This window comes from Eurytemora carolleeae, unplaced genomic scaffold (assembly GCF_000591075.1).
Source record: "Eurytemora carolleeae unplaced genomic scaffold, Eaff_2.0 scaffold431, whole genome shotgun sequence".
In the NCBI taxonomy this organism is placed as follows: Eukaryota; Metazoa; Arthropoda; class Copepoda; order Calanoida; family Temoridae; genus Eurytemora; species Eurytemora carolleeae.
Genome location: NW_019396340.1, coordinates 103,693 through 119,546, shown reverse-complemented (window position 1 = coordinate 119,546; position 15,854 = coordinate 103,693). Strand labels below are relative to the sequence as shown.

Sequence of the window (15,854 nt, the reverse complement as noted above, 5' to 3'; positions counted from 1 at the left end):
TCCCACGAAACATGACAGTTGTTGAATAATTTTAAATGTCTTCTTCCATATACTGTATATTAAAGACTTTTTGCAGTTTATTTCCCTGCCAGCTTGAGGATGATCACAAACAGCTTTTTATAAACCTAAATATATTTTATCTATAAATTCAATTTGTCTCTATAAATTGTTACTTAGTACATAAATAGATATCTAAGATATAATAATATCATTGATTTATCAATTGAAGGGAAAAGAATAAGTTTCTAAAAATGCAAACTCCATTCTTTCACATAAAAATAAAAATTGCCAAATAATTTATTTCAAAAAATTCTTAGTTCTTTTTTAATTTGAATTCAAAATTATTCGTTACACAACATTTTGGTAACAAAACTTAATTTTTTCCTACTTTTTCCCCCATTCTTCTTTCTTTCAATTTTCTGATTTTCTGTTAATTTTTTCATTCTCTTATTTTCTCAGTTACGGGCCTGAGATAGAAAGATAGATAGATTGAAATTGCAATTTGACCCATTCAGCAGGTGAGCTAGCGAAGCAATGTCCTGGACCGTTCAAAAATACAAAAATATATTATTTAAAGAAAAAATTTTACTCCGAGCATTAATATTTTAAAAATGTCTCATCTGTTTTTAAACATATTTTTATTATTTTAGATTTAGTTTTCTGTTTGAATATTTCTTGAGAAGTTTTAATGTTTGTGGAGAGAGTTTAAGGACAGACTAGCTGGCCGGGCAGAATAGGGCAGACCGGCCCCTTGCAGTGGGTTTCAGGCAGCTTTACACGGTACATAGTGAACATATAGGCATACAACACATTTATTACATGTACATACAGTTTACAAGGTGTACAGTACATGTTGTACTTGATGGTTAAGTAAATTGTGATAAACTATAAAGTTTGAAAATATTTGTTGATAATTATTTGAACTGATCTCATGTGAGACTTTGAGAACCAAGCTTTTTTACGTTTAACAAAAGTACTCTTCTAACGGTTAGAACGATGTAATATAAAACTGTTTGGTTGTCTACTTGGGATGGGACAAATAGCAATATTCTTGCCGCCTAAGCTGTCGAAATCCACATGACTAGAAAAGCTTCATCTGTAATTTGTCAGAAAATCAAAATATCTTGATGATCAATAACTTTTTAAGGTTGTGTGTCTCTGTATAGTGTGTATTGTTGATGACACTTTATAGATGAAGTATCAACTATCATTGTAATTTTGTAAACAAACCATTCAGAAATTTTTATTTTTTTAATGTGGGTTAAAAGTGAACATTCATTGACGTAAAATAATTCTTTTTTTGGGGGGTTTGATATAAAATCAAAATTTTTTTACATGTTTTTAAATTTTTTTTTTAGTTTCCCACTAACGCTTCTCGATTTAAGAGTTAAAAATCAATAAATATTTTTGGCTAAATACAAAAACTCAAGAATATTTTTATCTAATAAGCCAACAATAAAAATAAATACTTGATCTGTTAACTTACAATAACAATAAGATAAAAAAATGTCTATTTTGTTTAGAGTTGCAAACAATACTATTTATATACTTTTTAGCAATCATGCATAAGGTTATTAAAAGCATTTAATAAAGTAAATTATTTCTATAATAAAAACCCTCTACTTTGGATTGAAAGTCTCCAGCAATGAAAATTATTTTATCTAAAGCATTGATATTAAGAAATTTTTGGGCAAATTGCATTGAGGATTATATTAATAATTTTTTATCCAAATTTGATGAATGAAAATGTTTGAATGGCTTTTAATAATGAGTTAATGATATGTGGGAAAAGTTTTTTATTGATTAATTGATCAATTGATCGATTGATAAATAAGTTTATTAAATGATTTATAAATTGATTTAATAATTAGTTGATTAAATAGTGGTTTTGATGGATTGACTAATTAATTGATTAAATGGTTGATTGATTAATTAACTAATTAGTTGATTAAATAGTGGTTTTAATTGATTTACTTATTGATTGATTAACTGGTTGATTGATTGATTAATTAATTAGTTGATTAAATATTTGGTTGATTAATTAATGAATTAGTTGATTAAATGATTGGTTGATTGATTAATTAATTAGTTGATTATATGGTTGATTGATTGATTAATAAATTAGTTGATTAAATGGTTGATTGATTGATTAATTAATTAGTTGATTAAATGTTTGGTTTATTGATAAATCTATTAGTTGATTAAATGGTTGATTGATTAATTAATAAATTAGTTGATTAAATGATTGGTTGATTGATTAATTAATTAGTTGATTAAATGATTGATTTATTGATTAATTCATTGATTAATCAATGCGTTTATTAAATGATTGATTGCTTAGTTTATTCATTAAACAGTTCATTAAATAATTGATTGATTGATTAAATGATTGATTTGTTCATTGATTAATTAAATAGTTCATCAAATGATTAGTTGGTTACTTGATTGATAATTAAGTTTATTAAATGATTGGTTGATTTATTCCTTAAATAGTTCATTAAACAATTGATTGATTGATTAAATGATTAATTGGTTCATTAAATGATTGATTGATTGATTAAATGATTAATTAATTGGTTGAATGAATGTGTTGGTAGTTGAAGGAAGACGATCAGGATGCCGCTGATGCTTGAGTTAAAATACGAATACTTCCCGAACACGTGGCCGGGAAGGATAAAGCTTGGAGAACTGGTAAGCTGTGATCTAATAATTTGATCAATGAAAGGAACTGAGTCTTTGTCACAATTTTTCTAACCTTTGTAAGAAGTTGGTGTAAACCTTTGACATTTAAAATCATAGAAAATATAATAAAAGGCATGTTTTCATTAAATGAATTAAAGATAACTTCATTTTTTTTGAAATATTTTTCTGAATTTTTAGCACGCCTTTGCAGAGTTTAGACTTTTTTTGAGTTGAAAACATAAATACAGAGTTTTTACTTTCTTTTCAGATTTCAGGATTAACAAAAGAAAACTGTCTATGATTAGTTCGGAATTTGACCTTTGTAACAATGCTTGTAATCCAGAATAAGGAAAATATTTTCAAACAAAACTACTGATTAATGGATTTTAGAGGAAAACAGAACAAATTATTTCATAGACGCGCGTAATTTCAAGTGACCGTTTCAGCAAATATTGCAACGCCCGATTTACAACGGTACCCGCCCGTAAAAGTTTTGTTCGATCAATTATGAATTATATATGCATGTTTTTGTCATATTTAAACTGTTAATTTTCATTTGTGGATTCTCTGCTAAAGTGACTTGCGCATTTCTTGCTTATAAGAAGCAATGGAGAAATTATCAGAATTGAACACTTTTCAAGTCAGAAAAACGACGGTACCTTCCTCATTTTTTACCAGATTAAGGTTTCAAAGGTCCCGTTGTAAATCGGGCATTGCTATCTTTCCATCTTTGCATGGGGGTCACTTGAAATTACGCTTACAGTCCCTTTAAGGCAGATCAAAATGTTTGATAAATAGAAGGACAAGAAAGTTTAAAAGAGAGGGAAGAACAAAGTATTATAATTGATGCGGGGGATGTTTTGAAAATACCTGGAAATTAGAGATATGCAATGACGGGGAAATGACAAGGGAGGGAGGGAAGGCAAGTCATGCCAATTTTGCTTCCGAGCCCCTTCAAATTTTACCGGCAAACTTTGATAATTTGCAAATATTTTTCCACTCACGCAATCTCAGTCATGCAAAGTTCAGAATGACAAAATGTTTTGGATGTTATGGATTTTATCTGAACCCAAAGAACGTTTCACTGCATTAAAGGAGGAAAAGCAAATTTATAACGAAGATAAAGCAGGGATGGTAATTTGGAAGGGGCTCGGACGCAAAATTAATGTGGCGCTTATTTCTCCCTCGAAAGCAGTGTGGGGGAGGTGGTGGTGTAGTGGGACGTAGAAAAGACAATTGAACTCATAGAAATAGTTTCTAAGTTTATTATCCCCCCCCCTTTCCTTTCTCCAAACACTAATGAGGATGTAAAATCAAAATGAAGTTTATACAATAGAAAGGAGAATGCCATCTAATATATAATATCTAAATATCTAAAGGTTTGTACATTTTGGAAAATATTTTTAAATGTACAAAACTTGCCAAACTCTTGGAATTAAAATCTGTGATTGAAACCAAAAAAATAAGTTTAGCTATAACCATACAGGTTTTAAACAGGTCGTTATGAGAGTAAATTTGTGAAGAATAAGGGAAAACGGTAACCGTTTTGGAATACTGATTCAAGCTATATGCCATAAAAATATTTACATTGGCACTGGAAACTAAAAACTGTGAATTTTGACCATCACTGTTTCAATCTTTATATCTGGAGCCAGGGTCTAGGCCAGTTCTTTTGAATCCATATTGGCTTTTTTCTGATTGTAATATGTGGCAATCTTTTATTGAAATTGTAAATATTTAAATAAATTCTTACTTTTGTAATTGATTTTTTATTTTTAGGTTTTGGGATTATTGTGCATGATGTGCGCAGCTCCTGCTTATTATGCCACGCAACATTGGTTTCTACTAGTTGTTACATTTGCATTCATAGGTAGCCATCTTACATTTTCACTATAGGTAGCCATCTTACATTTTCATTATAGGTAGCCATCTTACATTTTCATTATAGGTAGCCATCTTACATTTCCATTATAGGAAGTCATCTTACCTTTTCATTATAGGTAGCCACTTTACATTTTAATTATAGGTAGCCATCTTACATTTTCATCATAGGTAGCCATCTTACATTTTCATTATAGGTAGTCATCTTACCTTTTCATTATAGGTAGCCATCTTAAATTTTCATCATAGGTAGCCATCTTACCTTTTCATTATAGGTAGCCATCTTACATTTTCATCATAGGTAGCCATCTTACCTTTTAATTATAGGTAGCCATCTTACATTTTCATTATAGGTAGCCTTCTTACATTTTCATTATTGGTTTTCATCTTACCTTTTCATTATAGGTAGCCACTTTACATTTTCATTATAGGTAGCCATCTTACATTTTCATTATAGGTAGCCAACTTACATTTTCATTATAGGTAGCCATCTTACATTTTCACTATAGGTAGCCATCTCACATTTTTATTATAGGTAGCCATCTTACATTTTCATTATAGGTAGCCATCTTACATTTTCATTATAAGTAGCCGTCTTACATTTTCATTATAGGTAGCCATCTTACATTTTTATTATAAGTAGCCATCTTACATTTTAATTATAAGTATCTATATTACACTTTCATCATAGGTAGCCATCTTACATTGTCAATATAATACATTTATTCATATATACTAGGCTTTTAGGGCGCTTCGCGCCCATCTTCTATTTCAACTTTTAATTGTGGCTTTTTCTCTGAACATCTTCTCTTTGTATAAAACAAAAACAAAAAAGTTTGCGGGTTTCATAATATTTTTTTGCGCATTTTCAAAATTTTTCAAAAATAAAAACTTTTAAACACAAATTTTTAAAATTTTGATCATTCATAAACCTTCCCTGGGGTCACGTGAGGTCCCACACAAAATTTGGGCCCGATCGGTTCAGCCGTTTTGACGTTTATTGGATACAAACAGACAAACAGACAAGCTAAATTTATATATAGATATATACTCGTATATATATATGTTAGCTATATCTGGCCAAACGGCTGGACCAAAAATACATACGTACATAAATTTGACTATTTTAGGTTCTTTGTTTTTCTCTGTGTACTATTTATGTCTGGCTGAACCCCTCAACAAGCTGGGAGTAAACTGGGTGATGGCGGTAAGTTATAAAATTTATGGAAATTTTTCAAAAGAAATAAAAACATTTTATCTTTATAGTTTAAAACTAATAAGTTAAGTATTCATAAATATCTGTAATCTGTATCTATCTAGATATCTGTTTGTGTACTTTCTGTATATAAAACTCTCCACATCTAAACGTATATGGTACCTTCATATCTGTATACTCTATATTTATGATCTCTATTCATATCTGTATACTGTATATTTATGATCTCTATTAATATCTGTATACTCTATATTTATGAACTCTCTTCATATCTGTATACTCTATATTTATGATCTCTCTTCATATCTGTATACTCTATATTTATGATCTCTATTCATATCTGTATACTCTATATTTATGATCTCTATTCATATCTGTATACTCTATATTTATGATCTCTCTTTATGTTTGTAATCTGTATACTCGGCTTTTGAACCAGTTTTTAAATGTAAGCCACAGTTTAATTAGAAATATTTACTTAATGCGCATGTAATTGATCTCCATAACCCAACCAATTTCTTTCTTTTGTAAGTTATTGGTTTTCATTGCCCTCCAGGTCGTCAAAACAGAAAACTTTCCTTTTAATTTTCATTTTCTTGTATTAAATATGCCAAATGAAGCTTAATCTAAAATTTAATGGGTTTTTGACACCTTGTCATATATCTGTCATCTAGAATAATTATAATTGTGAATACAGGCTTTCATCTGTCTTTTCAAGGTGGGTTGAGGTGTTTACTGTTAATGTCATTACTTTTTACATTCTGATCTTTAAGGGTTGTACCATCTTTTATTTGATTTTCTTGGTTAATTTTGAGTTTTTCTTAAAAGACCCTTTTTATAGATATAGTCTCTCTAAAACTGTTTATATATATGTATATCTATGATCTCTCTAAAAACCATATTTATTGACTGCTGAGGATCGAGAGATCTGACACAAATTGTATTGATAAATATGAAAACTGAGAAGCTGCTCTGATTATTGCTTTATAGTTATGATCTCTCTCTATATATGAATACTCTGTATCTTTGAGCTGTCATTTATTTATAGACTCAGGGGTTCAGGAGTTCTGGTTTACAACTGTCTATATGTTTATATACTCTATGGTTCAGGATTTCTGGTTTACTACTGTCTATATATTCATATACTCTATGGTTCAGGAGTTCTGGTTTACTACTGTCTATATATTCATATACTCTATGGTTCAGGAGTTCTGGTTTACTACTGACTATATATTCATATACTCTATGGTTCAGGAGTTCTGGTTTACAGCTGGCAGCACATTCTTCTATTTCACCGCCTTCCTCGCTCAGCTCGTCGACTTCGCCGGGTGGGAGGACGAGGAGTTTCAGTACTGGATAGATGCACAGATAACAGCTGGGGTAGGTTAATATCTAGACAGATAACAGCTGGGGTAGGTTAATATCTACACAGACAACAGCTGGGGTAGGTTAATATCAAGACAGATAACAGCTGGGGTAGGTTAATATCTAGACAGATAACAGCAGGGTAAGGTTAACATCCAGACAGATAACAACTGGGGTAGGTTAACATCAAGACAGATAACAGCTGGGATAGGTTTACATCTAGACAGATAACAGCAGGGGTACGTTAACATCTAGACATATAACAGCTGGGGTAGGTTAATATCTACACAGACAAAAGCTGGGGTAGGTTAACATCTAGACGGATAACAGCTGGGGTAGGTTAACATCAAGACAGATAACAGCTGGGGTAGGTTAATATCTACACAGACAACAGCTGGGGTAGGTTAATATCTAGACAAATAACAGCTCAGGTAGGTTAACATCTAGACAGACAACAGATGGGGTAAGTTAACAACTAGAAATCTAACAGCTGGGGTAGGTTAACATCTAGACAGATAACAGCAGGGTTAGGTTAATATCCAGACAGATAACAGCTGGGGTAGGTTAACATCAAGACAGATAACAGCTGGGATATTTCATATCTAGACAGATAACAGCAGGGGTAGGTTAACATCTAGACAGACAACAGCTGGGGTAGGTTAATATTATGACAGATAACAGCTGGGGTAGGTTAACATCTTTACAGATAACAGCTGGGGTAGGTTAATATCAAAACAGATAACAGCTGAGGTAGGTTAACATCTAAACAGATAACAGCTGGGGTAGGTTAACATCTAGGCAGACAACAACTGACGTAGGTTAAGATGTTTTCTCTGCCTCTTTGACTGTTTGATCATGTGATCTTTAGTTTGTTCTCTTTCTAGCAAATGCCAGTGCTAGCAAATGCCAATGACTTAAATCAGATTGAAAGGAAGCAACCTCGGGCTTTTGAAAGGAAAGATTGTTAACGGAATGTATCTCTCCAAGCAATTATGTAAACCTGCAACATTCCTGAATTCTGTAAATATCTGCATTGTGCAAATAATGTATATTTGCAATCTGCATTGTGCATTGTACATACAATGTGCAATGTGCATGTTTTCAGTGTAAAAAAAGTAAAAAAGTGCTGGGCACAATTTTGAAAAAACGTTTGCTCCATGCTTTTTACAATAATGGCCTTCAGACCATTCGTTCTTTTCCAAATCATCGCATTCTAAAATATTTGTTTCTATTTTTATATTAACGATTGTCTAAGATTTTCATCGTTCGAAAACGTCTATTGTGTTTTCTTTTGTTGATTGTTAAAGATGCACAGAGTTATTTTATGACAATTTAATATTTTAGTGCACCTTCTTGTTTGTTAATATAACTGTCGTGAACAAGATAATAACCCCATTTTTAATCCAAATATAGTTCGTTTAATGTTCGCTAAAGGAAATTCAGTTCGTCATTGGAAAAAACGATCGTTCCTCATTAACGCCGCCTAGTCTTATTTGTGGGTAACATTGTGAAGATTCTCCTTGAATCGTGCTAAAAAAGACATATGTCCTAGCTCCGTGTGTAAACTAAATATTTTATCTGCTTCTTAAATATTTTATAAACTACATGCTTTCTTCAGTGTGCCTTTCTTTGACCCTGTGTATATGTTTGTAGTTTAAGAGATAAGAGATCTAAATATTTAAAAATAATGGATAGCAGAAAATTATTTCCAATTATGAACTGCTGAAATATAACTTGAAGTTTATCTCAAGCTTTTAATTTTACTTAAACCTCATATGTGATATGATGAGTCAGATCTGACCAGCAGCAGTTGAAGTCTGACCGGCGCGGCGAATTTACTTATTTGATCAAATATGGCCGCGTAAGCCATACTTTAAGATGTCATTAATATTGATTTATGAAAAAAGTTCTCCGTGTGCATATTTTCTTAAATCCTTGATATTTAATGTTGGATGTTAGATCTAATTAGACAGATCGATGTTTTCACTAAATAACTTTTTTCCAGGTATTTGGACTTATGAACACTGTACTGTATGGTGCCGGTGGCTACCTAATCTATGTAGACTGGCAACGAAACCCTACTGGTCTTGCCCCAACTCCTACCCCAGCATAAAAGGCTGTGATAACTGATCAACCAAACCAAATTTAGCTGTCGTCTTCCTCAAAAAATGCGTAAATTCTGTGTAAGCTTCACAAAGACGCGGCATCATCAAGAAATAAGAACACTCACAACCAACCCACTGCCAAGCCTTGTGACTTTATAACTTAGAGCTTTGGAGAAAATTTTTTTAATAGATGTACCAAATAGGCTGACAACCCACTCTGAAAAATAAAAAATTTAGAATATTGTGTGAAAGGTTGTACTATGTACATGAACCCTGAACTTGAGAGCGAAATAGTGATCTAAAAAGATTTGGTAGAATAAAGGAATGAATGATTTATTTTGATATTTACTATAAATGCATTAGAGAAAGAATTGAGGGAATGAATTTGTAGCTAAAAGAAAAAACAGTGTCTTCATATTCCTTTATGAAAACATGGAAAGATGTTATTTTTCATATTTTCATGACCGACAAAGTTCTCAGTACTGTAATGTTATAAAAACTAACTAAAAAAGAACTGTAACCGTTAATGAAAAAAATTTAATTTTCAAAACCCGATTTGATACTTCTCTAAAAAGGGGCCATTTGATTAATATTTCTGACTGCCTAACCAGAAATAAATTGTTAAAAATTAATTCAAGAAAGAAGCAGAAAGTATGGCTCGTGGAAGATACTACATGTCCCGCATTTTAAATAAAAGTGGAATTAATAGTTGAACTCAGTCTTTGGCACACATTCTGATTTATTAATTCTTTACAACCCAATGTTGCAGACCTTTGATATTTCAAACTATGAGTTCTGTTGGATCAAATAATCAAAGCTTTAAATTCAACGCTTCACACCATCAGGTTGCAAAGATATATGGATTAGAAAATTTGAGTTTGTGGCTTAGACTCAGCCCGTTTCAAAAAGTTTGAGTTCAGGTTAAGGACTTTCTAATTGATTTCTCTAGAGTTTAGGTATAGATCTTTCTCTGAGATATCTCTAGAGTTTAGGTATAGATCTTTCTCTGAGATTTCTCTGAGTTTAGGTATAGATCTTTCTCTGAGATATCTCTAGAGTTTAGGTTTAGGACTTTCTATTTGATTTCTCCAGATTTAGGACTTTATCTGGGATATCTCCAGAGTATAGGTTTAGGACTTTCTAGTTGAATTCTTTAAAATTTAGGATTAGGACTTTCAGTGTAATTTGTTTAGAGTTTAGGTTTAAGACTTTATAGTTTTTTTTTCTCTAGAGTTTAGGTTTAGGACTGTCTAGTTGATTTCTCTACAGTTCAGGTTTAGGACTTTGTAATTGATTTCTCTAGAGTTTCGGTTTAGGACTTTCTAGTTGATTTTTCTAGAATTTAAGTTTTGGCCTTTCTCTGGAATATCTCTAGAGTTTAGGTTTAGGACTTACTAGTTGATTTCTATAGAGCTTAGGTTTAGGACTTTCTAGTTGATTTCTATAGAGCTTAGGTTTAAGACTTACTAGTTGATTTCTCTAGAGTTCAGGTTTAGGACTTTCTCTGGTATATCTCTAGAGTTTAGGTTTAGGACATTCTAGTTGATTTCTATTGAGTTCAGGTTTAGGACTTTGTTTTTAGAGTTATTCAAGTTTGGCACAGTTTATAAATTTGCTTCAATTTTTGATTTCAGACCTTTTTTCAAAAGAGCGTAAACCTATTTAGTTAATAACTTCAGAATTCAGGTTTAGACTTTTTTATCTTTAAGTTGATAAATTTTTGGTTTAGAATATTTTAGTCTGTATTTGCCTATATATTCAGTTTAATAAGTTTTATTTATTTTTGGGATCATAAATCATCAGAAGAAAGGACTTAAGTTCGTGAAAAATGAAAAGGGGGGTTAGGTTAAGTTTTAATCGTTCGAATTCGATCGTTACTAATTTTAATTCTTTCTGTCGAGATTAAGAGGAGAAAATGATTAAAAATACCTGATGTGACTCCACGTAAATTCAATAAGTTACTTTATACCACTAAACCAAATATAGTTCAGCCTAACCCCCCTTTTATTACTCGCGAATACTCCTTTAACGAGTAAATTCTGAAGAATTGCAGGAACTAGGAGTGCTTGTTGATTTCTCTAGATTTATTGGTGGTTTAAGTTTCTCTTGGTACCGGGTTCAGTACTTCTAGGAGATCCGATATATTTCACTATATTCCTTTATTAGTTATTATCTTTCGAAGATATTTTAGGAGATAGTGAACATTTTATAAAACATTTTTATTTTTTATTTTAACATATTTGATAGTTTTCGGGAAATGCAGGTCTTATAGAATTTCAAAGGATTGTTTCTAGGCACACATGGGTTCCAATACCCTGAGCATCTTCAAGATCCATCCGTCCCGTCCTGTCCTTGAACTTGTTGTACCGGCACGGGGCGCGCGCAGTCTCCAGACGCGCACAGTCCTCCTTCTACGCTCAACTAGGATGGATAAGTGAGAAAAAAGTTAGTTAGAGAAAGTTAAAATATTTATGGTTTTGATTTGATTAGTGAACATTATGCTGATCCTTCTAGCTCTAGGTCTACTAAACCACTGTGATGCCAACCCTAATACCAACCTACTGGAGAACAATATCCTTAAATATCCAATATTTGAGGAAATGTTAAATTATCAAACCTCACACATTCATCAGAGATCTCGACGCCAAGTTGGAGGAACAGCTCGGAGTGATGTTGTCGATATAGATGATACGGAATCCTTCCACGGACCTGACGTCACACTCCCGGAGATATCCTTCCGGGACATGGCGGGGTTCGTGGAGGAGGCTCGGAGAACTGTAGAAGAGAGGTTTGATGTACTAGAGAAGGAGATCTACAGAAGTAGTGCTAGACAAGAACCAGGATCTCCGGAGTGGTTTATGGCAGCTTCAACTAAAACTAAGGAATACAATTTAGAAATTTAGATTAAAAAATCTCAAACACAATGTCTCTTTTGACCAAGTATTTCAAAAAGCATTTATAATTTTAATTGGAATCTCTCTATATATATATTATACATGATGATGAAACGATAGAGCTCTAATTTGGTGTGGTTGTTCAGGATTAAAATGTTTCTTAACTTGAAAAGGAATTGAGTCTTTGCAACAAACTCAAATGTTCCAATTTTTTATCTAAACCACCTGATGTCGTAAACCTTTAATGTTATAAACTGTATAGATTATTTGATCTGACAGAATGTATAGTTTGAAATATCTAAGGTACCCGGCATTGGGTTGCAGAGATATAGGAATTAGAAAATCAGAGTTTGTGGCAAAGACTCAATTCCTTTGCAAGAAAAATATCTGCAGAATTCTTTAGGATTGTGACCTGAGAGCAAAATTAAATAATATACAATAGCGAGAAGTCTTTCAACAACGAACAGTGAGTTTAACCAGTTCTCTTGTACACCGGTTCAAGTTTAAAATCGAGAAGTTGCTCAACTTAATTTGTCTAGTTCAACCTCAACTCAACATTACCACTGATTGTCTGTACATAAACAATCCAAAATTTGTATATTTAACTAATAACCGGGAAGCTTTAAATGGATGGATCGTTTGAACTCATTCTTTCCATGAAGGGAGAATAAGATTAACTTATTCCATTCAGTCAAAAGTTCCCAACCAAGAGGTCAGAACTGATGAACAAGATATAGTTGAACCAGTCGCACCTGGTTAAACACCCTCCTCCTCCCCTCCTCTTGTCACGTGATATTTAACTATCTTTTTAAACTATAAGCAAACTTTTAAACAGAGACATTGAATTTTCCATTTTTTTCGTGTTTCCTCTTTTCAACTTTTCTACAGTTGCAATTCAACCATTCAAAGCAAACTATTCCAATTTTCCTTGTTGTAAGTTAATCCAATCCAATAATAAACCAAACCTTGTTCACAACCGTACATAGATGGAGTACATAATAAATCAGATTTTCTTAGATCTACCCTTAAAGAATATAGTCCCAAATCTAAAGAAATTTAGTCTTTGCCACAAACTCAATTTTTTCTTATCCCTATATCTTTACAACCTGACGGTGAAAACTTGTGATATTTAAAACTAAGACTATTTGATATGACAAAATTCACAGTTTAAAATATCTAAGGTCTACGACATTGGGTTGCAAAGATATAGGGACTAGAAATCAGAGTTTGTGCAGTGTCAAAGACTTAATTCCTTTAAGTGTCCTCTTTATTCAGCAAACCCCATAAATTAGAAACTTTAAACAAAACTTGTTCAGAAACCAAGTTTTGAGGTCTGCATAATCTATAGATTTCAGTTGAGCAAAAACTAACTTATTGACTGATTCTCCAATAAGTCAGGCTGATTTGATTTGATCATTGATCATTGCCCGGTTTCATGAACCATCAAACATTTGAATCTTTAATTCTTTAAACCGATTGTTGAAACATTTAGATCTTTAATCCTCTTATCTTTTCAACTTTTAAACCTTTAAATTTTTAAACCTCTGAACATTTAAAACTGTAAACCTGTAAACCTTTAAACCTTTAAACCTTTTAAACTTTAAACCGTTAAACCTTCAAACTTTTAAACATTTAAACCTTTAAACCTTTAAACTTTCAAACCTCTTATCCTTTAAACTTTGAAAACATTTAACCTGTAAACTTTTAAACCTTTAAACCTTAAAACCTTAAATGCTTTAAACATTTGAACCTTTAATATTTTAAACCTTTAAACCTTTACACCTATAAACTTTAATCCTTTAAACCTTTAAATCTTAAAACCTGTCAACCTTTAATCCTTTATTCCTTGAATCATGTAAACCTTTAAATTTAAACCTTCAACCCTTTAATCCTTTATTCATTTAAACCTTTAAACCTTTAAACATTTAAACTTTAAAACATTAAACCTTAAAACCAGTAAATCTTTACACCTTTAAATATTTAAACTTTTAAACATTAAACCTTTAAACCTTTAAACCTTTTATCCTTTATTCCTTTAAACCTTTAAACCTTTAAACATTTAAACTTTCAAACATTAAACCTTAAAACCTGTAAATCTTTACACCTTTGAAACTTTTAATCCTTTTAATATTTAAACCTTCAAACCTTCAACCATTTAATCCTTTAACCCTGCAAACTTGTAAACCTGTTAGCCTGTGAACCTGTAAACCTGTGAACCTGTAAACCTGTAAACCTGTAAACCTGTAAACCTTGGGGGAGGGGTAAAGGTCGGGGCACACATTGAAAAGAAGAATTTTGAACATAGAAGTTCCTTGTTTTCAATGTAAATGGAGATTTTTGTTGTACTTCCAGATAAGATCTTTTCCGGGCCAAAAAAATCCCGAAAAGTCCAAAATTTAAGAAAAATCCATAAACATGTGAATAAATGATTCTGTATAGGGTCTGATGGGGTATTCAGGGAAGTTTACAGATAAGGAATTTTAGAATAATTTATCAAAGACTCTCTGATTCAAATCTTTAAAAAGAAATTATCTAAACCTACCCCCCCCCCCTTTATCCAACATCTGACCTCCCTCCCATCTTTTTACCATCTATATGTATAGTATACCTCCCACAGTCGCTTTCTATGCTCCTACACCAAAATCTACTGGTTTCCAAGCAAAGAGAATAGAATATATATTAGAGTGGAATTTAGTCAATTCTCTTTGATTCCAAGTGTCCAGATTAAGACAATTGAAAGAAAAATTATGTCTCAGGGAACAGCGCTGTACATGTCTCGTTCTTATCATATCACTGCAAGGGTCTTTTTCGGATAATGTCATCAAAGTGTCCATTTCTTTTATAATTATTAATGTAATTAATTATTGATTAAAATAAGTGACATTTCGCTACAAACTAAAATTTTCTAATCCTTATACCTTTGCAACCTGATATTTTGATATTTCAAACTTTCTAACAGCATTCATAGTTAGATATATCAAAGGTCTACGACAATTGGTTGCACAGATAAAGGGATTATAGAAGATCAGAGCTTATGGCAAAGACTGCAGAATCCATTGCCCTAGGTCCAAATTAAGATTCAAGATTTTAAATCAACAAGTTTTGGTTTCCTGTGAAATACAAATACCAACAATTGAAAATGTAACATCGTAAAAGTAAAAGATTCTAATTGATGATTACTTTATGTGCAGGATTGGATTTGTCTTATTTTATACAAGATTGGATTCGTCTTATTTTATGCAGGATTGGATTTGTCCTACTATATGCAGTTCTGATGTTACTTTGCAAAGGATTTAAGAAAATCCATCTTAAACTTATCCTATAACAACGATCACACGAAAATACTTTAAACATGTTTTTTATATTTCAAACAATTTCAATGAGACTTATTACTCATTTTTAATTACAATTTGTCCATGTACACGGTATGCTCCATTTTTTAATGTACCATTCTTTTTTCTCTTTCACTCTGCCACTTTTTTCATGATGATCTTTTTAATGTATAGTATTCCAAATGAATTCACATCCTCTTGAAAGGACTGTCTGTTTTATTTTATGTGATCCTCCATTTAAAGATTGCCATACAACTGTACCCTAAACATGCTCAATTCACAGATGTACCCTAAACATGCTCAATTCACAACTGTACCCTAAACATGCTCAATTCACAACTGTACCCTAAACATGCTCAATTCACAACTGTACCCTAAA

The 15,854-nt window shown here is 31.8% G+C and overlaps 2 protein-coding genes across 2 annotated transcripts in view; both read left to right on the top strand.

The window, feature by feature from the left end:
* The first annotated feature begins 695 nt into the window (after positions 1–695).
* On the top strand, positions 696–9,585 carry LOC111701291 (uncharacterized). Its single transcript, XM_023472490.1, has 6 exons — positions 696–799; positions 2,598–2,691; positions 4,462–4,552; positions 5,694–5,770; positions 7,034–7,159; positions 9,150–9,585. The coding sequence occupies exons 2-6, from the start codon at positions 2,617–2,619 to the stop codon at positions 9,255–9,257; spliced, it is 477 nt and encodes a 158-aa protein (XP_023328258.1). The 5' UTR covers positions 696–799; positions 2,598–2,616; the 3' UTR covers positions 9,258–9,585.
* A 2,046-nt stretch (positions 9,586–11,631) lies between these two features.
* Positions 11,632–15,854, top strand: part of LOC111701279 (uncharacterized) — a 22,346-nt gene continuing 18,123 nt past the window's right edge. Inside the window, exon 1 of the mRNA XM_023472475.1 lies at positions 11,632–12,131. Within this exon, the coding sequence (XP_023328243.1) occupies positions 11,748–12,131 (384 nt within the window). The 5' untranslated portion in view covers positions 11,632–11,747. The remainder of the gene's footprint in view (positions 12,132–15,854) is intronic.

Excerpts from the sequence above, each read along its gene's own strand:
- LOC111701291 (XM_023472490.1), top strand. The coding sequence starts at position 2,617 with ATGCCGCTGATGCTTGAGTTAAAATACGAATACTTCCCGAACACGTGG. Across the intron at positions 4,553-5,693 it reads TGTTACATTTGCATTCATAG|GTTCTTTGTTTTTCTCTGTG; the intron begins GTAGCCATCTTA and ends TGACTATTTTAG. Across the intron at positions 5,771-7,033 it reads GAGTAAACTGGGTGATGGCG|GAGTTCTGGTTTACAGCTGG; the intron begins GTAAGTTATAAA and ends TCTATGGTTCAG.